Raw genomic sequence first — 21,546 nt, 5'->3', positions numbered from 1 at the left:
ACTGGTCATTGTTCTCGCTGGTCAGCCGAGTCGGTACCTTACCAATAAGCCATTTACTTTAAACGATTACCTAATATCTTTAGTTTCCTTTCCAAACAGGTAGAAACAGCGTCATGAGAAATATATCAAAATGTTAAAAGGCATATTCTTAGCATTATAATTACTATCATATTCAACGCTAAAGATTCCTTGTCCAAAAGTACAAGTAATGTTATTAATACTTAAGTGTCATCACTCCAATAACGTAGGTTTAGGACAGACTAACAATTTTAAGTGTATATATTTGATTCTGAGCGATACACTTTTCATTACATTTCATGTGTAGGTCTCACATTTTATTTAAGACTTTCAGAATATGACTGAGAAAAGTTGTGAAAATGTTAGAAAAAAAAGACATAGGCCGAATTATAAAACTGGAAAAGCAACCATTTTCAGTTATCTGATCATCACACATTATATACATTTAACAACCCGCAGACAGAATTACTTCATACATTCAAATGGTAACATGTAACCTGTATTCATTTATGGGTAAATAGAACAATTATAATCAGTGTTTGGTAATATTTGTTTGCTTTGAAAAAAAGTGTTTCATAGTTCATTTTTATTGTAATATTGGGCGAATATTGGTTAAGTCACTTATAAAGGGTTTTGAATTTCAATTTCTCTCTACTAATATTCATAATAAGAACAAATCTTCACAATAAATTGATATCGTCTAGGAGTTGTGAGATTATTTCAATGCAGGGTTCTACTGCATATTCTAGCATAAGACTGCTGTTTTTCTTGCCACTTTTCAGGGATAAGTTAACAAGAGAGAAAACGTGTGTTAACGGAGAGACCCTCGCGCTCACGTGCTGTTAAAATACCTTTTCATATATGCGCATTATGTGGTAAAGCGTAAACGTAACGGATAATTCAATTGGGAATGGCGTCAACGTGAAAAAAACAACTAAGACATTCCAGTGCATTTATGGAAATTTCGTGACGTTGAGGGACAATACATACATTTAATAGTTTTTAACGTGTTTATGCTAGAATAGCGCATTACAACATCTTCTGACTTTCTCGGGATATGTTGGTACTCTCACCCTATCTGGACTGGGCACCAATCAATCCCTTAGGATTCTGCAAATTTTATAACACGAAAAATATGCGTTATCCCTACATATTCTAGCATAAAAATTTCTGTTTTATCCCACCTTTCATTGGTATGCCAACAAGAGAGAAAACGTATGTTAACGGAGAGAGACTTGCGCTTACGTACTGTTACAACACATTTTTTCATAAGCGCGTTCCGTGCTAAAGCGTAAACGTATACCGGCCCTAAAACGGATAATTCAAACGTGATAAAAACGCAGGCATTCCCTTGCATTTCATGGAAACTTAATGACGTTGAGGGACAATTCATCCATTTATTATTAGCTTTTTACGCGTTTTTTGCTAGTCTGGAATAGCAGAATAAATATTAGCTCATTCATCTGTTGACTACGGTAATAATTCATACCTCAACATAATGATCAAGCAATGAATTTTACAAATTGTAGTTTCGTCTATTTAAGATCCTTGTTCTTGCTATCCATCAATAAAATTTGGATATCTTTAACTGGACTTAAGGATAACAAAATAATCATATTTAAAGATAAAATGAGGACGTGCTGGAATTGGGCGAACTGCCACTCTAACAAAATTTGTCGTATTTTGAACCAGAAGTTCTTGTGCTAAAGGAATTTCTTTTAGGTGGGCTAAAATAAATGAATGTGCCGATCTCCTTGATATTCAAACTGCGTCAAGCTGATAATAAACAAATGGAAATAAATTATGTTACGGAAAACACATAATAAAAATAATAGCAACTCTATCCAAATAAGCTAAAATCGAAGAAAAGTTTTATCCAGAAGTAGATCAAACATTTCGCTGTTGGATTTCTGAAGCAATCCGTCAATCATATATCTGTCCAGAACATTTGTTGCTGGCCTACTTTGCAATACATGGTTCTGGTCAGGTTAACTGTGCTTCAGGGAAATCTACCTTTCATTTAATCTCTTGAAAAACAGGCAGTTTGAAGAAAAAGGGATGGAACATGACCTCCGGTGCCTTACAACGGTCTGTCTCTTGTATCTGTCGGCTGTTTATGGTTTCGGACCCGGTCCCTCATGTATCTCAAGCTCAATATGGAGTAATGCTTACAAAGGATCAAAACAACAACAACAACAACAATAAAAATAATGCTGCTACTTTTTTTCAACATTTCAACAAACATATCACAATAATGTTTTAAATACAACAAATTGATAAATAAATAAATTATACATGATAGAGATCGGGACAACTTTCATATTTAAACACTACCGCCGATCTTACAACAACGGGAACCTCAGAAATTGCAATATCAAATTGACTTTGACGGGGGATTGGAAATTAAACTTTTATTTGATCGACTCGTTAAACACGCCTTTTCAACAGTATTGCAGAGAAGTTATATCGGGGTAATCGAACCTAACCAGCGTTGCCGGATTTCAAGAGCGCCGGATCGAGCTTTTTCTATGCAGATCTTTAGTGTCACAATTTGTAAATATCTGAAACAATGCGTTTAGGCTAAACTATCTGAGACACTTCTTGAAAATAAACAGAAATAAAATCTATGTTATTTGTGCGTTTTTACAAAATATTTAGTCATCTAATTTTTTTTCATTAAGGTATAAAAAGTAAATAAAATATACTCATGAAGTTTTCTATGACATTAACAGAAAATGTTTTCTATAATTATAGTAAATTATTAAAAAAACAACAACATGTGAATTCTACAAAAAATGATATATAAAACACAGATGGAGTCTGTCAATTGTGCCAAAAACAAAAAGCTCTCTAAAGCAATAATCACCTCGAAAAGTAAAGAAATTACTACACTATGAAATTTCAAATAAAATGATATCCGTGTATGAATTCTTACATTTTCATTTTAGAAATTATCATTTTTGAAGTAAAGCTTACGGTTTTCAACCCATATCATGCTTGACTGGATTTATTCTACATTTGCGACCAGCGTAGATCTTGATTAGCTTGTATATCCGTGCAGTTTGATCAAGATCTTCACTGTCCGCCATTCAGTTAGTACATATTGGTAAGCACCCCTTTTAACAGTTAATGGTACAGGTCAATTTGAAAGAAGGACAAGTTCATTTTAGAAATTTAGCAGAGTAAGGGCTAAAAAGTGTATTAAACAAAGACTTGGCTTCAAATGCATAGTTCAATGTCGTGAAATGATATGACATATCGTCAAATAAAAACCCAAGCTCTTCTTTTTCAAGTCGAATGTCTTAGCTTAAACGTACAATGTTTCAGACGTCTTTTTTTTATTCTGTAGTAATTTGTATGTAATATATTCCAAGCTGGTCCTAGCTGGTAAACATGGAAAACTTGTGCTAAAATATAGGTCTAGTTAGATCTCCTACTTATGTAACTATAGTTTAACTGTTCTTGCTGTCCGTAGTTAACGGAAATGACGTATTTTAATTACAGTTCAACTAGTTGGTGTGTGGTACCTCTAGTTTCAAGTTAGAACATAGTAACACGCTTGTGGATTAACAGCATTTTTAGTGTTTCATTTGTATTTATTGTTCTTAACTTCATAACTGTAACTAAGATATCAATGGAACACATGGACCGTTGCAGAGTGTGTCTGGATGCGATCTGTGGCATGTTCAATCGTCAAAAATATTTTTTTTAAAAGAAAGTGACAGGGCGCAGCTTTAGCTTTATCTACTTGTTCATCTCCAGCAATAGAGTGCAGAACGGATCTGTAAAAGTAGCAACTAAAGTACGTCCGATTACGCGCATAAGCAGAAACACTTATGTGTCTAAGACACTATAACATACAAAAGTAGGTGATCAAACCAGACAAGTTTCTAATCTGACTTACTAAAACCATGCTAAACGTTAACAGTTCTGATATCAAATATGCGATAATTTAAATATGTCTCCAAAATGATTGAAAACAATGCTGCGAATATTCAATAATTCTTGATGCACAAGATAACAAATCATGATATCACCGTAGCATTGTGTAACTTTTATTGATAAGTGGTCTCTTGTTAAACTCACTGACTTCACAGAGATATGAAATGCTACATATATCGTTGAGAAACATATAATCAGAGGGTACTAAAACGTTTCAAATAATGAGTTTGTTTTTCTCTGACGAATCCCAGGAACGTCTGTATTTTTGGCAAGAACTGGCTGTATCATCCTACCCATTTGCTGAAAAAATAACATGTATAATATTGTATGCAGATAAAATTCCTGTTCAGTTTTTTTTCTAGATGATGATACATTTAAATCGTGTAAGAAATGTTAGTAAAAAATAAAAGATTTGTCATCTTTTTGCAAAAAAAAAAGCGACAATTATCTATGAATTTCTACTTCATGCGAAAAATGTGATAGAAATACAGTCCGTAAGAAGAACATTTAACAACATATTTTTTTAATTGTAAATTTTGAAGCATTTTGAAGTATGAGGTCAACCTTGAGAGCGGGTCCATACTAAGCAGGATTTATCATATTTTACATGAGGAAAACTCAACGTAGTATGTTCGCAGTAAATGTTGCAGGCACCCATTCTTAAAATACAAAAGGACCATAAGAATAACAAAACTAAATTTAGATGTTTAGATTGAGTTGTAAAACTTACTCATTTGACATAAAATCTGATTCGCTCCATAAATGCCACTGTTTTGGATCATCGGTAGCTTTAGCTGGTACTTCGACAGGTTTAGCTGAAATTGATGCGATCATATCTTAAGGTAGTAGACAACATTGATACAGTCTAGATGGACCGACCCATGAGATACTGTATCGGTCAGTCTGTTTTTACAGCTTTAAGATGTTGAATACGTCTCGGTAAAATATACCCGAATGTATTGAATCAGTCCGTCCTTAAAGTGGGGTCAGAACTGTAAATATTTTTTTTTCAATATTGACGCCTGTATTGCATCAGGTGTGTGACATCATTTTAATGCGTGTCGTTGCGTTATTCTTTTCTTTTAAATACGCCAGTATTGTCAGTTTTTTTCTAGGTAATGAACAACTTCATGATAATTGTATAACATTAATAAGTGTAGATACAAAATTATGTAATAAAAAGATCATTAGCTTTGCATCGAGAAACATGCGCTCGTTCTTTAGCTGCTAAAGTCGCGCAATATTTCAGCTGCAGAACTCGTGCATATCTCTAAATACGAAACTAATAATCTATGAATATCAAGTCAATCTGGATGTACTTCGTAAGATATTGACTACGTCTGGTTGGACGGTATTAAAAGATGCTGACTTCTTTTGAGAGTGTCATATCCTGAGTTAAAAAGAACCAGTGGACTATATTAAAAGTTCCTTCGTCTTATATAAAAGATTACACGCTGGCATACGACATAATATTTTTATATAAATTGATAATTGAACGATAGGCCTACTTACGTTCCTTAGGTTTCCTTTTAAACCTATCGAAAAAGCTGCTTTTCTTTTCTGGCGGAGCTTCATTTACAGGTTCTTTTACAGGTTGTGGTGTTTCAACAATTTTGGTTTTTGGTTGGTCTTGGCTCCTCCACAACTCGAACTGGCCTAGGCTCTTCCATAACTCGAACTGGTCGTTGTTTTTCCACCACTTTGACAGGTCTTGGCTTTTTAACAACTCGTTTTGGTTGTGAAATACGTTGTACCCTTGACCGACGACCGAACCATCGACCTCCACGCGAACCTCTTCCAAAGCAGTTACCGCCCCTGCCAAAGCAGTTACCGCCCCTGCAACTGAAATTTAATGAGATATTTGTGCTTTCTGATAGAGGTCCAACGATTACTATGAATAATGAAAATGATATATGCATACAAGATTCTATAATAAGCTACGAAAAACTAGAGATAAATTCAAAAAATAAATCAACATGTAAAAAATGTTCTATTGTGTTGTTGTTATGTTTTATTTTTGCCATAAATATATTGCAAGACATACCGGTATGGATTTAAAATCCTTCAATATTGAGAAAAACATGAATTGGACGAAAGCTTTCATTCATTATGCCACAGATGTTACTAGAAACTAATAGTCTATAAATTATCAGAGATATTTTTTATTTGTTTGTTTTCTTTTACATTTGGTGAATAACGTTGAAAAATGGAAATTTTAAAGTCATCTGAAAGTAGGTCTGCATTCAATATTGCTTGCAACGTTTACGCTTAAAATATTTACAAGATTAAACTCACGCGTCATCTAATCTGGAAAGTGAATTCGATATAAGACAAAGCTAATTAATACCTAGACAGGGAATTATTGTTTACCGTTACCGATTCACCATTGGCATCACCTTTATTTATTCTACTGGCAATCTCAGTAACAAAATTAAATGGAAACGGCAAATGATCAATCAACTTGGCAGGAAATTCAAGTTAACATAATGATAATTCATTATCATCACTACAAAATATTACAGAATGGTTTGAAAACTACAGAATGGCAATTAGCCCTTATCGTGCTGAACACAATTTGCGACCATTGTATATCATGATCAGCCCGCATATCTGTGCAGTCTGGTTAAGATCTGCACTGTTCGCCATTTTGTCAGTATCATTTTGGTATGTACTCCTTTTAAAAGTAAATGGCATTGTCCAAATTGAAAGATGGGCAACTTCATTACAGAAATTTAGCAGGGTAAGGGTTATTGATTTTTCGACTAGCTCTCTTAAAATTGATATTCATTAGCACTTACGAGTTCAGGCAGGCACCAGGTGCACTGAAACACCGGAAGCACATGAACCCCATGAGCCCCAGCATAAGGGCCCCAAGAAGTACTGCCGGTATAAGCCATCCAAAGTTTCCTGGGTCGTCCAAGAACGAACCAATCTCGTCATAAGTCGCCGGTATTGTTGTAGCGGCAGTGGTAGTCGTCGTCGTCACCGGTGCAGGATCTATGAGGACTGTTACTTGCGACGAATCCACGTGGCCTGTAATTTAACTTGCACTTATATTGTACAAATTTCATATACAATGTATACTACAATCCCAATCAACTTCTTCCCAAAATGGTCATTCAATACATAGTTGGAGCTCGTTTTAACCAAAAACTTCTAATATCTCTATCAACATTTAATTCACAGTTTTGGGGATTGTTTCTCCTGGTGTAGACTTTTACAGTAAATAACTATTTTAAATTTTAAGTTTCAATAGCTTTGATAGTAACAGAGATATTTGACTTTATCAAAAACATTAACCAACGGCGACGTCGACGCCGGGGCGAGTGCAAATAGCTCTACTTCTTTTCGAAAAGCCGACCTATATATTAAACATAACACTTTGGTCGGACATTAAACGCCTGGTATGTACACATTTTTATGAATAATTACTTGTAGTATGTGTTTTGCTGAATTCAGTGAAGACTTGTCACATAAATCTGCAGTGCTGAGAAATACGGTACCGTTTGGATAGCCTCAAAAATTCTAGCCGTACGAACGTGAATCAAGCACGGCTACATATTCTATACTTATCGGTGTTCTTTCTTTGCAGACCTGGAGCGCTCTTCTACGCAAACATGTCCGGAAGTGATCATCAGTTGGAACGCACAGAAAAAATACGCAAATTATAGCATGTCCGCACGCATTTTACAGTATAATATGTATAATATACTGACTAAAGGTTAGGGTTAGTATTACCAGAGTTATAAAATATATACATTAGAGATACTTATCACTCAAATCGATTGAATCCGGTATATACCGGAGTCTGTAATTTATCACAGTCTGCAGTGAGTCACAGCCATTCTATATAGCAGGACAGTTGTTCGCGAGTTTTCAAGAAAAAAGTTTATATTTTACTTTAACTCAAAAAAATATCTTAACAAATAAATAACTTTTAGTAAGAAGTCACTATTGAGTCAAATTAATCACGTTATCAGAATGCAAAGATTTCGTTAAGAGTTTGACCTGCTTCATCGGTGGCATATAGTGTGAATGTTCGAGAGGTAGGGGCAGCAACTCCTGTCCAGTCCCTTTTAGAAACAAAGACGCCATTTGGATCCACGCCAAATTCGCTGCAACGAGTAAGAGAAAATAATAGAACATAATAATAATTGTAAAACATAGATGATGCGAATTTTGTTATAAATTTCTTCTTTATTCTCGTGTTAACCTGTTGGAATATAGATATATTGTATTTATAGTAAGAATTTTACATAAGCAGAATATGCCCATAATTGCCTTGAATCAGTGATGATGCGTGTAGACTCAGAAACCTCTTCTCGACTCAGTGGTACTCATTTCTGAGTCCTCGACGTATAAGTACACCGTCAAAATATTTCCCTTGAGAATGCGATCTTCATACACAAACCGTGATCACTAAAATAAGTTTATGTACGTATCATGTTTAGAAACTTACCTCGAATCCGTATGGTACGTGTGTAGTCTATGCTCAGGCAGAAAATCGTCATCGTCGGATGAAAAGGATCCGAAAGAAGTTCCGGGTGTGGTGTCGTTAAGTATCGTGTAAGCATAAGAGGGTAGGTCCAGTACAGGCCAGTTATCATCATCTTCATGTATCGTAACCTCCACCTGAAATATAAGTAGCAATATTTCGGCTTCAAATAAGATACATAAACTAAATGGATGGGACTAGTTTTTTCCGTATATTGCTGCATAGAAAACTTTGAAACTCTTCCCCTTTGAAACCTTCAGTAGCTAAATACTCGTAACGCAATACAGAGAGACCTGTGCCGAAGATTATCAAGTGCATGCCATTACGATAACACCTGCTTCTAAAGGTCCAACTTTATCTCCCTATCTATCCAAAAAAATTTATCAATTTACCTGTGATGAAAGTCCACCTGTGTTAAAGATCTTTTGTTTTTTTAATTTTCCGAGAGTTGTCTTTACAGAAGCGTTTGATTGTACTTAATACATCATTTTTTTTTTTTGAAAAAAAAAATATGACAAAGTTGAACAACCTTGTCCTCTAATTTTACTTGTTTTACGACAAAAACTCATTAAAAGATGAAAACATACCATACATTTGTTTTGTAAAGACATGTACTGAAATTATCATGATTATAAAAGGGTGAATTTTGATACTAAACTAAAACGAAAACATTGCAAAAACTACAATAATGCAATGTTATAACTTGGAAGAACATATATAACCGAGATATGGTGGCCTTACGTCTATGACACCAGCCCCGCAATTGGAGGTCGAAGATTCGAGCCCTGCCAGTTGCGGGTCTGGTTTATTTGGATAAAGATAAAGACGATTTTGCTCATACTTGTTGAAGAATTCAACCTAATGTGAAAGTATATGCAATTAAAACTCAGTATCTAGAACATTTATCTTAACATCCCAGCTATTTCAAAGATATTTCCAAAACCTGTCTCGAAAACACGTGCAAAATCTATATTTTTAAGACGAAATTTGGCCACCTAAAACTTAAACTCTTGATCTCTTGGAATTCGAGATAACTGTATATGTCTTGTCAGATGTGTTTGCTTCTTGAAGTGTCATATGGAGAGGTTATAATGGAGTTCAGTTTCTAAAATTAAACGATAAAACAATGAAGTATACATACGGTCGTCGTTGCGGTCAGGCCTCCTTTGTCTGTTACAGTAACTAAACACGACACAACAGCACTTGCTGCTCCTGAAACAGACAGTATTAAATGATATATGAACTTCACTTGCTGTGGTTTAATATTCATGTTAATATGTCGTACGAAAGTTTTGCTACATGTACACCATACCAGACAGTATAAAATTATGTGTCAAATTCACTCGATAATTGAGCCGCACCATGAAAAAACCAACATATTGCATTTGCAACCAGCATGAATTCAGACCAGACTGCGCAGATGCTCAGGCTGGTCTGGATCCATGCTGGTCGCAAATGCATCATGTTGGATTTCTCATGGTGCGGCTCATATATGCTTCACCTGCGGTACCTGTAACAGACAATTGTAAACGATATATGTGTAATTTCACGTGCACCTGCTGCAATGTTATATACAAATTTAACAATATATGGAACACGATGGAATTTCTAAGGAGATAGCAATGTCCGCTGGTTGTACAGTTACGTCCCAAAACAATTTCTCCCGTAGATTTACATGTATTTCTTATATTTGCAAGTTTATATTTCACCAGCGTTCATAAAAATAACTTGTAGAGGAAGATAATACGTTTGAGCTGCGTCATGAGAAAACCAACATAGTGTGCTTGCGACCAGCATGGATCCTGACCAGACTGCGCTAATCCATACTGTTCGCTTTCAAAGTCTATTGCAATTAGAGAAACCGTTAGCGAACAGCATGGATCCTGACCAGACTGCCCGGAGGCGAAAGCTGAACTGGATCCATGCTGGTCGCAAAGCCACTATGTTAGTTTTCTCATGGCGCGGCTAATTTTACATCTTTATATTTCAGCTACATTTTTTACAAAAATACATGCATTCATATATCCGTAGATATTGAACAAAACAATGATTGGGATTAAGTGATGAAAAAAAGAATGAGGAGAAAAATGAACTGACTTAAACCTTACTCTGCTAAATTTCTAAAATGAACTGGTCCATTATGCATTGGGGCAAGAACATTTATTATTCAAAGGTGTACTCACGGAAAATTTACTGTTTTAATAGCGAACAGTGCAGACCAGGATCAGCCTGCCTAACCGTGCTTCCGATCTTGGTCTACCCTGGTCGCAAGGGCAGAATCACTTGCCGCTAGCAGGCTAACGTTTTCAGTACAGTTTACAGTATACTTCAATGCAAAGATGTATAATTCTAAAGATGATGTTATTTTGTGGCTTTATGTAGTGGTAATGGTTTTGACAGTACAACAATGTGAGAAACACACATTAGAATGCCCTGAGATAGTAACAGTTTTGTACTACATTTTCTAGTTCGAAGTAAATGTAAGTCAATTGTGCACTTATATATTTGCATTTAACTACGAGTACATAAAACAAATCGAAGGCCTCGGCAAACTAAATGACAAATGAGTCGCGCCATGAGAAAACCAACATAGTGCATTTGCGACCAGCGTGGATTCGAACCAGACTGTGCGGATAAGGATCAGTACTGTTCGCTTTCAAAGCCTATTGCAATTAGAGAAACAGTTAGCGAACAGCATGGACCCATGCTGGTCGTAAATGCACTATGCTGGTTTTCTCATGGCGCGGCTCATTAATCATCAGGACACATTATAAAGTTCTAAAAGTACCAGGATTATCTAGGTCGTATTCTTGTATCTGTTGAATGAACTCGTCGCACGCGGTTGTGCGCGCGCCAGACAGAAGGAAGTTTCCGACCCCAGAACAATCAAAACTATAAGTCCTGGTATCGTACTTGTCTGGATCAATCACATCCAAGAATGGACAGTCTAAAGTTGTTGCTATATCCTGAAAGGTAACAATACCTGTATTTCAATGAAAAACATAAAATGCATTGTACATGAATAACGTTGTTTTGTACCATTTATGAATCAAATTATGGATGGCTACTGTGTCAAGCAGGTACTTTTATATTTCCTGTTGTTAGGAAGGTATACTAGATCCTAAAATTCACATTTGAAGATATGAACAGTTACTGCATACAGATCGCGTAAACTAAATTTGAAAAGTTTATGTGTATTAACATAAATAGGCAACTGAGTTAAAATAGTACATAATACAAACACATGTATAGCTAAACACTGCATAAATTTTACCACTGAAAAAAAAAACTGCAAGTTTTGATTAACAACTGACATTTACTTCATAATATTTAGTTATGAATGCAGCGATATAATTATGCACAACTGATCAAATACAGTTGGTAAATTTTGACTGGATATCTTTAAAATTACGTTTGCGGCGCCGGCAAAAAAAAACTTATTTGATATAGCGCCGAAGTTCGTGAATTTAACACACCTGACAGCTTTGAAGAATTATGTATGACCCGCTCTTTCTAAATGTGTAATATAATAAAATCGATTGAATTGATATCTTATCAATAAATCTAATTCAGTTTAGGTTTAACTTGTTTAAATAAGGTTACTGAAACATTTCTCACATATATATGATTATACTTTAGCCGAAAGTTTCGGTAAATATAATAGGTGATCAACCTCCCGTGACAAATTTACTATTCGTAGCAAGTTTTTTTGCGAATTGCAACTTCATTTTACAATATACAGGTACAAACTGTACATCATTTGGTGCCATTAGTTATTTTTTAAATATCTTAAGTAATACAATCTTTATAGACAATATGGCATTTTGCCCATGGTAAAAGTCGGACGGTCACAATTTATTGTTTTTCTTTTTAGAAATCTTAGAAAGATTTATGTAAGATGATTTTATGCCAAGTAAAATATCCCGGAAGTTTAGTTTAATCCATCAACAAATAAATCAATTTTTGTTAACAATGGAAAATATCCCACTAAAATTGTTTTTCATGATAAATTCAAAATTAATAAGTATATTTTGAAAATCCCTATTAGGCCTGTATTCTCAGAGTTCTTTAAAATGACGCATTATTTAAGCTTAATGACATTGTCCTATCAAAGTAAATAAAAAACACCTTTTTCAGGAAATGATGGATCAAGTGCCATTACCCAGAACTACCTGATAAACAAAGTCGCTATATAAATCAAAACTCCAACATTGTTTTAAAACCTGGTCAATTATAAATAAATGTACACCGTCTTCTATTTTTATAGCTTGCAAAATATTTCTATCAGATCTATTATGACCATAAAACTACTGTTTTATTTTATGTATTAGTGCTTGTTTTGTTAAATTTGTTGTCATTATAATGCTGCTGCCCATATGGGCCTCGTTATATACAAAATCTTGTTGTCATTATAATGTTGATGCCCATAGGGGCCTCGTTATATACAAAATCTTGACATCTTGAAAACAGTGTTACTTCCCAGTATGGATACAATATTCCTGCGCGGAGGTTGGATTTGATCCAATAAAGGCCTTCGAAAAGGTATGCATGTATCAATGGTAATATAATATGGGCGGCTTCTGTTGGTAATGTTATTGGGGAGGATAGTGCAAGATACAGTATAGAAAACAATCCCATTCCAGAAGCGACTAGGGTCTTTAGCGTGTCAGGTGTAAACCACCCACTAACCATAGGCATCCGATTTTTTGGGCTACGCTCCTGCACCGCAGAGCGCGCGCGCCGACACATAGCACTGTCATACAACCTACCTATATAAAAGGTGAAAAGTCCACAAATCTCACGTTTAAGAAATGACAGATTTTCTCCTGTCACTTAAAAACAATTTTTTGTGATACGCTCCTGCACCGCAGATCGCGCCCTATAGCACTGTAATTCAACCTACCCATATAAAAGGTGAAAAGTCCGTAAACCTCCCGTTTAAGAAATGACAGATTTTCTCCTGTTACTTAAAAAAGGTAACAGGAAATTTGTGGTTTTTTCACCTTTTATATAGGTAGGTTGAATTACAGTGCATGACATGGTACGATATATGTCGGCGCGCGCGCGCGCTCAGCGATGCAGGAGCGTAGCCCAAAAAATCGGGTGCCTATGCCACGAACGAGACTCTTATCCTAATGTTACTGTATTTTTAGTTAGACATGGTGGAGCAAGAGACTCAAACTTACAACCCCTGGTTCCACAGTCAAACAGAGTTACCACTATAGCAACTGCGTCTGCAATTTCGATAAAGTATTTGCTTCCTTTTGCATTTAATTTATGCCTGTCACTCAATAATTTACCTACGGGTGTATAAGAATTACTCACCGTCCCTTCAACAGTTTCTATAGCGTAAAGATCTTGCGTCATCACTGGTTCTTCATTGACGTCATCGACCACAAGAGACAGTGTTCTTATCAGGGAGTCCTCTCGCCCGTCGTTCATTTTAATACAAACGACTGTGGTCAGCAAACCGTTATCAAGCAATGTTTCATAGTCCAGATCCTGTGCTGTAGTGATCTCCCCAGCTGCAAAATTCCAAATGTTTGAACGTTTATTACATACATTTACTGAAGAAAAACTATTATTCCGCATTTGTTATTTTGCCAATATCTTTAATGCTCTAGATCTAGTACTAAAAGTATTTCCTTGAAATTTAGGTAATGTACGCTTAGAACAATATCTTGTTCATAAAACTGCAACATTTCAACAAAATCTTACAATGGCATCATATGAATTTACTCCTTTTTACGACTTGGACGCATTTCTAAGTCCAAAAATGCTCTTTTAAGTCCAGAATTTACAAACTTACGAAAAACAATTGTATTGGAGGAAAATGATAGCAAAACTATGCCGTTGTCATGCACTATCAAAAAGTGTTAAGATATATATCCATTTTCTATAGAGAGAAAAAGAGATCAAAATCTAACCTTTGTTTTCCTATAAATTATATTCATTTCGTACACACGAGAAAAAAACGCAGTATTCAGGTAACGTTTTTGTTTATAAGGTACAAAATATTTGGTGAAAGTATTAAGATTAAGATGTTTTATATCGACGCTTTCTGTCTTATTAAAATTCATAAAAGTCACGTGAGTTGGCCGCCCAGAATATGCCATCATTTTATCAAAGAAATATTTACAATGACGAATGCTGTGGTATAGCATAATTATGTTGCAACATTGTACAATAATTTACTTGATTCATCAAACTGGAATAACTCTACGCCTTGTGCATTATCAAATTCCATCTCCCATGTATAGGCATCTCCGTCGTCGTCGTAACCGGTAGCTGTGAACGCTGACGTCGTTGTGCCGACTAAAGGAGCGCTGACAGTTGTGTGTTCCAGTACGTGAATTGTCTGAGAGTCCGTCGGGGCGGTTATATTGGGTGGGTGGTTTATATCTGAAATTGCGGCAAAAATTATCAAAGAATTTATGACGTGGAAATATTTGCTTTTTTGTAATGACACGTGCGCAATAATTATCCAGTAAGACACTGAAATGTTGGTGGTCTGCCCAGAATGCTCAACAAGTAGGGTACCGGGCTTCCAGTTGGTTGTAGGTAATAGGTTCAAATACCAGGCGAGATGGGTTTTTTTCTTATCTGTAATGACGGATTGGAGAGGCATTCGACCTCCACAGGGAATTGTCGCTTACAACATACTAGCAACGAAGTGGTTAGCAGAAAAGAAAAGGTACTGAATTCAGAAAATTTGGGTAGCGTGATTGTTTTTTTTTCTAGGTAATGTAGAACATATCGAGGGCTTGGTGCAAAACTATTGTAAGTGTATATAAATAAAGAACAAGATACAATAGTTTTGCGCCAAGCCCTCGATATGGTCCCTTGAAATATGTCATGAGTATATAAATCATATAGATAAACAAATACTATCGATTCAATAAATAAACTCTGGTTTTCCATGACGGCCAAATATCAGTGAAATCTGTTCAGTACTGTTTCAGCCAGACAGCGTTTAGATCTTGCTATTTGAAGCGGAATGCGAGCCAATATCACTTTAGCCGACATTTGGCCAATATGCTAGTGTTTGCTGGGTATCTACCTGTTATATGAATTGTCATTTGTGTCGGCCCAACAGTGTTATACTGATATCCGCGGTACGAATCGGTGACCGTGATATTAACCACATATGGTGACGTTCGGTGGCTGTTTAAATGCTCTGTAGCATATATTTCACCATCTGAAATATACGATAATAAATATTATGTTCTGTGCCAACGGCTCTCAGATAGGCAAAAGCAATTATCATGAATATTTTACATGTATTTTACAAAGTGGTGCGTCAGCATCTCCAATGATGAAATTGCAGAAACATCACCGCAAATACAATTCATTCTGAGTAAAATATTCATGCTGTTGTGATACTGCTCTTCTTTTGTTCCAAATAGGTCTTGTTTCTTTTGATTTTGTTTTTACTAAATCAAGCGGTAGAAGATGGAAGTGTAACAGCGTTTCCCGTTATCTCAGGTGTTGGGAGTAAATATACTCAACTATTTAGTTTTCTAAAAATGTACTACTGCGTATAGTGACATACAAACACCATCAAAATATCAATGATGGCAACAACTGAATATTGAAAATGTGTTTGCCAAACATTATACTCACTTGGTAGCATAGCAAACGGACAGTTGCAGTCCATTGTAAATTTGAGACGGTCTGGTTCGCCATCTGGATGGGTTGAAGCATCGGTCGCCGTTATTGTATGAACTACGGTCCCATTCTCTGTCAGCGCCGTAACGTCGATTGATGCTGAAAAAAACGTATTAAATGTACAGGTTTTAATTAAGGTCAGTACAAGAGCTCAATACTTGAGAATCTCAAGTATTGAGCTTCTGTACTGACCTCAATTTGAGATCAATGCTTAAGGTCGAAGCTTAAGTCAATGCTAAAGTTTTTTTTCTATTTTGGCAGTACTTTACGTTCTATTGCGTGAAAGATCAGATCGCTAGTGCCTTGTTTTTTTTGTCAAATGGTTAGACATAATTTAAAATTAACCATGATTTTGGCATTGGAGCGTTTGGATTGGCCTTCTAGCAATAATTTAGTATGTGTGTTCTGCTATTTGTAATTACAAGATATCTTTCAACCTTATTAAAAGGCAGTTTTTATTGGCATCTTTGCTGATATTAACCCCAAGATTTGATTTAAAGTATTAACCTCAAGTTTTGGTTTAAAGTATTGACCGCAAGTATCGACTTCAAGTATTGATCTCTACTAGTAGTAGAATTATTTGTTTTAAGTTTGTTTTGGGTTTAATGCCGTTTTTCAACAGTATTTCAGTCATGTAACGGCGGGCAGTTAACCTAACCAGTGTTCCTGGATTCTGTTCCAGTACAAACCTGTTCTCCACAAGTAACTGTCAACTTTCCCACATGAATCAGAGGTGAAGGACGAATGATGTCAGACACGTCTTTTATCAAATCATAACGGAGAACATACGCCCCGCCCGTGGATCGAACTCGTAGACCAACGCTCTCACTACTGAGATAAGCGGGCGGATAGTATTGAACTCAATTATTTACCTCTAGTAAATGTACTGACTTCAAGTATAAACATATTCTTTCAACAATAACAACAATAATTATTACAGAAGAATAGTTAGAAAATATGACGTTCATTTCGATCCTATTTAAACGCTTCTAGAAACTACATGTGTTTTAGGAAGAACAACATCAAATCCTAGTATACACGAACATAAAAACATGAAAAGATCAAAATGGAATTTGGTAGTGCGACACTGGTGCACGAATAGCTCTAATGGTGAATGGCATGTGTCAAACAATGTTAACATCGGTTTAAAACGAAAATGGGGGCAGACAGGGATCTGATGGAATGTGGCTGGTAGAATGTGCTTGTAACGCGCCAAAGTCATTTGGCTACGCAGTTAAATTAAGGAATGCATTCGCCAACTGGTTACCTGGTATAGTCGGGACGGGTTCCTCATTAGGAACAATATCAACCTGAAATAGTCTTGGCGTAGAATCGTTATACCCGTCATTGCAAACAACATTAATCAAATAGGTATCAGCCACACCGTCGTGATCTAGATGGTTGCTACTGTCTGGTACAAAATACACACCGTAATCTGAAAGTTGCAAAATACACACCGTAATTTGAAAGTTGCAAAGTACACACCGTAATCTGAAAGTTGCAAAATACACACCGTAATCTAAAAGTTGCAAAGTGCACACCGTAATCTGAAAGTTGCAAAATACACACCATAATCTGAAAGTTGCAATGTACACACCGTAACCTGAAAGTTGCAAAATACACACCGTAATCTAAAAGTTGCAAAATACATATCGTAATCTGAAATCTAAAAGTTGCAAAGTACACATCGTTATCTGAAAGTTGCAAAGTACACATCGTAATCTGAAAGTTGCAAAGTACACACCAAAATGTGAAAGTTGCAAAATACACACCGAAATCTGAAAGCTGCAAAATACACACCGTAATCTGAAAGTTTCAAATTACACACCGAAGTATGAACGTTACAAAATGTACACTGTGAATGCAATATGAATTCTGAAAGAATGAAAATGCATACAGTAATTAATCAAAATTTGATGGAAAGCCATATCAACAACTCGCTCTTCCTTTTTTTAAGATTACTGTAACTACTTTCTGTACTTTCAGCGGTACTCGGACATTTACATGTATACAAATGTCATTCAGCTATATACGCTTTTGAGATGGAACGAACTTAATATCCAGTCGATGTATATATCTAATTTCTGATTGACGTAACATAACATTCTGAATGTTTATCACTCTATGGCATATAGGGATGCTGCAGTGTAGAGATACGATGTGGAAATGTTCAGCAATCAAATGTTGTAATACTTATTTTTGTCCATAGTTCAACCTCACCAACAATACTACTAGTATATCATATGAAAACGATGATCTTGTATACATGTACTTTCAGTTTCCATTCTTAAACAGATTATAAGAATTTTTCACTGGTTGTGTAGACGGTAACGAGGCTCTGCGACTAACCGCAAAATAGTTACCTGAGAGCCAAATATTTCCGTCTGCACCTTCAAGAAGTGATAGATTCTTTTTCTTGCATGCATTATTCTTCAATTAAAAGAAGAAATGAAGTAAAACGAATGCTTTTCTTTTAAACGCTATCTTATTATAACAGCGTATGAATTTACGAATTCATTGTTAAATTTCAGCACGTGAGTCTTAAATGATTTTTACAAGCACCGGAAAAAGTATAGGAAAATCCTATTTAGCATTATGTATATTCATATACAGGGCTTGAAGAGTCTGACTTTTTCCTTTTTCCATAGGAAAGCGGCAGAGTTTACGAACTATAAGCCGATTACTAAAGCCAACTGAAATATTAATTGTATTAAGGTAGCAAATTTGGAACAACACTCGGCCATTTCCGTCTGATTACGTAGTCTAGTTATGCACTTCCGCCTTCTTTGAACATACATAAGCGCAACACGCATATGGCTTTCCATAAAAACCAAAGCGCGCCGAAATTTGCATGCATATGGGAATACAAATTTTGTAGTCATGGGTGCACAACCTTAAATCTAAGACAAACAAAGGTGTACAAACACACTTACCTGGAGAGGCTGGTTTATACTTCAGGGCAAATGGTGCCGGGCTTGGTGTTGTTGAGCTGATAGAGCACGTGACACACAAGGGGTCAGTATCTATGTCAGTAAAGGTCAAATCATGTAGCAATGTTTCTATCTCAGTGTCTTCCATCAGCTCGTAGTTAGCGGCGATCGGTAAACTGTCTATATCTGGTGGCTACAAAGACACATGACCACATTATCACATGACCATTATTCTTATCTAATATATGTTTAAGCTCGTAATGACACTCGGAAATCCTTTCCGTATGGTTACGTACACCGTATGCAATTCGGCATTCTTCAAACGTGAATGTAGCTGAACGCTCATATGTCTTTCCGTAAAAATAGGAGAATACCGAACGCGCATATGAAAAAAATATGCAGTTTGCCAATTTTCATTAGGCTACGTTAATTTAATGTTTTACAGCATAAAACTATGACTAATGCACAGTTTTGCCTTAACGTATAAGCACTCGTAGTAGAAACTTCCGTCAGATTTTGATTCAAACATAAGCAGACAAATTTTCTTGTCAGACTTGATGATCTACAGTAATTCGTGTTTTCTATGAGTACACTAGAGTGGAGAATATCTTGTATAATTTCTGTAGCAGAGGCAATGTTCCAGTGGTACCGTTGTCTACATACGAATAGAGGGTTAGGGTTAGAGACTCGTATCCTAAAACTAAAAATTATGCACACTGTCAAAAGAATTCCGTACATGGGTGATGTACACCAATTAGGCTAATGAATCCTAGAAGGTTGTGAAATTGTATTGTCTTCTGCATCATGCACTCTCCTCCCACTACAGTTTTCTGTAGAAGTCGCGCAAATGAGTTACGAGCGGAGACTTTAGATAATAACAATTCAATAACTTCAATCTAATATTAAATGGTTAAAAAAACATTTATCAAAATCTTGCTGTTATTTAGTGAGGGGAGAGCACTGCGCTTGGGACTGGAAGTGTTACAGAGTCTAACGATCAAACTAATTTTATGTGTAGGCGTCTCCGCGCAGTTTCTATATAGAACACTTACATCGTTCGCAACATGCACAGTTAGTGTGGCAGTTGCCGTCTGAAGACAATGATCCGCGACCTCAATCACAACTTTGTAGTCCGTGTTAGCAGCCAGGGTGCCCAATATCCGCACATCTGCATAGTAAGCATGCAATGTTCATTTATAAGAGACATAGGAACATCTTCGTAACTTCTCCATTAAAGATACCCAATAGCTGTCTGCCACTAAAATATTTTGTCTTTAGATATATACTTCAAATGCATAAAAATCTCATCAAATAAATTCAACTTTACTAAATAAATGTAAACAATTGTCAAAATTGATGTTTTACCTAGTTATGTTAAGTTTAAACACTGGTAAACATTGTTGAAAATGCATCAAAACGAAGACATGTAACAGCTTTAAAAAAAAATGGCGGGCTTTTAAAAGCGCTGAACTGTCCAGAAATGTTGCTCCTTTATGCAGTCCCTTTCCGGAATTTAATACATATGAGTAAATTGACAATGGTTTTGTAGAATAATATACATGTTTTATATGCTGTTTAATATTCATGTAAAAATGCTTTCTTTTAATAATTTGGTGATGTACAAACTTTTTAGCCCGCAACATGACCTAACTCTTCCCAAAATACATGACAGATCCAATAAAATGCTTTGAAATTGAACTACAAATATCAATGGACGAAATATTTTAGTTATATCCTTGCCAAAACGAAGCGAAAAAAAAAAAAAAAAAAGCAGTAACGCGTCCCGCTAACTGGAATTTATAACTGAAATATTTCGTTCGAAGAGATTATGTGCATTCCTAATTAATTCATAATCAGTCTAGCATTTTGGGGAACTTTTGAATTTCAAAAGAGCAGTCATGCATGTAGAGGGAGTCTGGAAATAGATTTTTTTGAAGAAAGGGACATTATTATAGTTGTACGAAGTGAACAAACCAGGGTCTATAGAGACTATGCGTGTATACATGAAAGCAGTTTACCGTTTCCGTTTAAATCGAACAATGTGTCACTCGGCGGAATAATGCTGACAGATAGTGACGCTATGTCGTCTGGATCGTCATCTGTAGGCGCTATCGTATGGACAACAGTGCCGACGGCGTCGGAAGTGGTAGCGTCAACATCGGTTGGAAGTGTAGTGAAATATGGCACTGAATCTGGGAGTATAGAGTAAAGAATATCATTTGTTGGCATGCTTTTAATTTCCACATGCGCCTATAGCGTATCTAGTTGTGATATATAATACCACAGTCACACATACGGCACAAATAGCTACGTCTAGCTACGGATAGAAACGTAGGAACCCGTATCGATCCGTACCTGAGCCGTACGAATTGGTACGAATTGATACGGATTACTACATTAAGGTATGTCTCAGGTACGTTTCAATACGGATAGATACGGATTACTACGTTTTTATCCGTGGCTAGACGTAACTTTCCGCGCCGTATGTGTGAC

The 21,546-nt window shown here is 35.9% G+C and overlaps 1 protein-coding gene across 1 annotated transcript in view; it reads right to left on the bottom strand.

Moving 5' to 3' along the window:
• Positions 1-2,222: 2,222 nt before the first annotated feature.
• The window catches only part of LOC123540716 (uncharacterized), a 29,743-nt gene continuing 10,419 nt past the window's right edge, over positions 2,223-21,546 (bottom strand). The window contains exons 6-21 of the mRNA XM_053526174.1: positions 21,072-21,245; positions 20,106-20,221; positions 19,057-19,246; positions 17,391-17,558; positions 16,079-16,222; positions 15,516-15,653; positions 14,651-14,857; positions 13,781-13,980; positions 11,244-11,421; positions 9,597-9,667; positions 8,420-8,592; positions 7,969-8,075; positions 6,759-6,993; positions 5,473-5,802; positions 4,691-4,775; positions 2,223-4,260 (exon numbers count right to left, since the gene is read on the bottom strand). Of these exons, the coding sequence (XP_053382149.1) occupies positions 5,565-5,802; positions 6,759-6,993; positions 7,969-8,075; positions 8,420-8,592; positions 9,597-9,667; positions 11,244-11,421; positions 13,781-13,980; positions 14,651-14,857; positions 15,516-15,653; positions 16,079-16,222; positions 17,391-17,558; positions 19,057-19,246; positions 20,106-20,221; positions 21,072-21,245 (2,339 nt within the window). The 3' untranslated portion in view covers positions 2,223-4,260; positions 4,691-4,775; positions 5,473-5,564. The remainder of the gene's footprint in view (positions 4,261-4,690; positions 4,776-5,472; positions 5,803-6,758; positions 6,994-7,968; positions 8,076-8,419; positions 8,593-9,596; positions 9,668-11,243; positions 11,422-13,780; positions 13,981-14,650; positions 14,858-15,515; positions 15,654-16,078; positions 16,223-17,390; positions 17,559-19,056; positions 19,247-20,105; positions 20,222-21,071; positions 21,246-21,546) is intronic.

The sequence above is a fragment of the Mercenaria mercenaria genome, chromosome 16 (assembly GCF_021730395.1).
Source record: "Mercenaria mercenaria strain notata chromosome 16, MADL_Memer_1, whole genome shotgun sequence".
Classification (NCBI taxonomy): Eukaryota; Metazoa; Mollusca; class Bivalvia; order Venerida; family Veneridae; genus Mercenaria; species Mercenaria mercenaria.
This window is presented reverse-complemented; position numbering and strand designations above follow the sequence as displayed.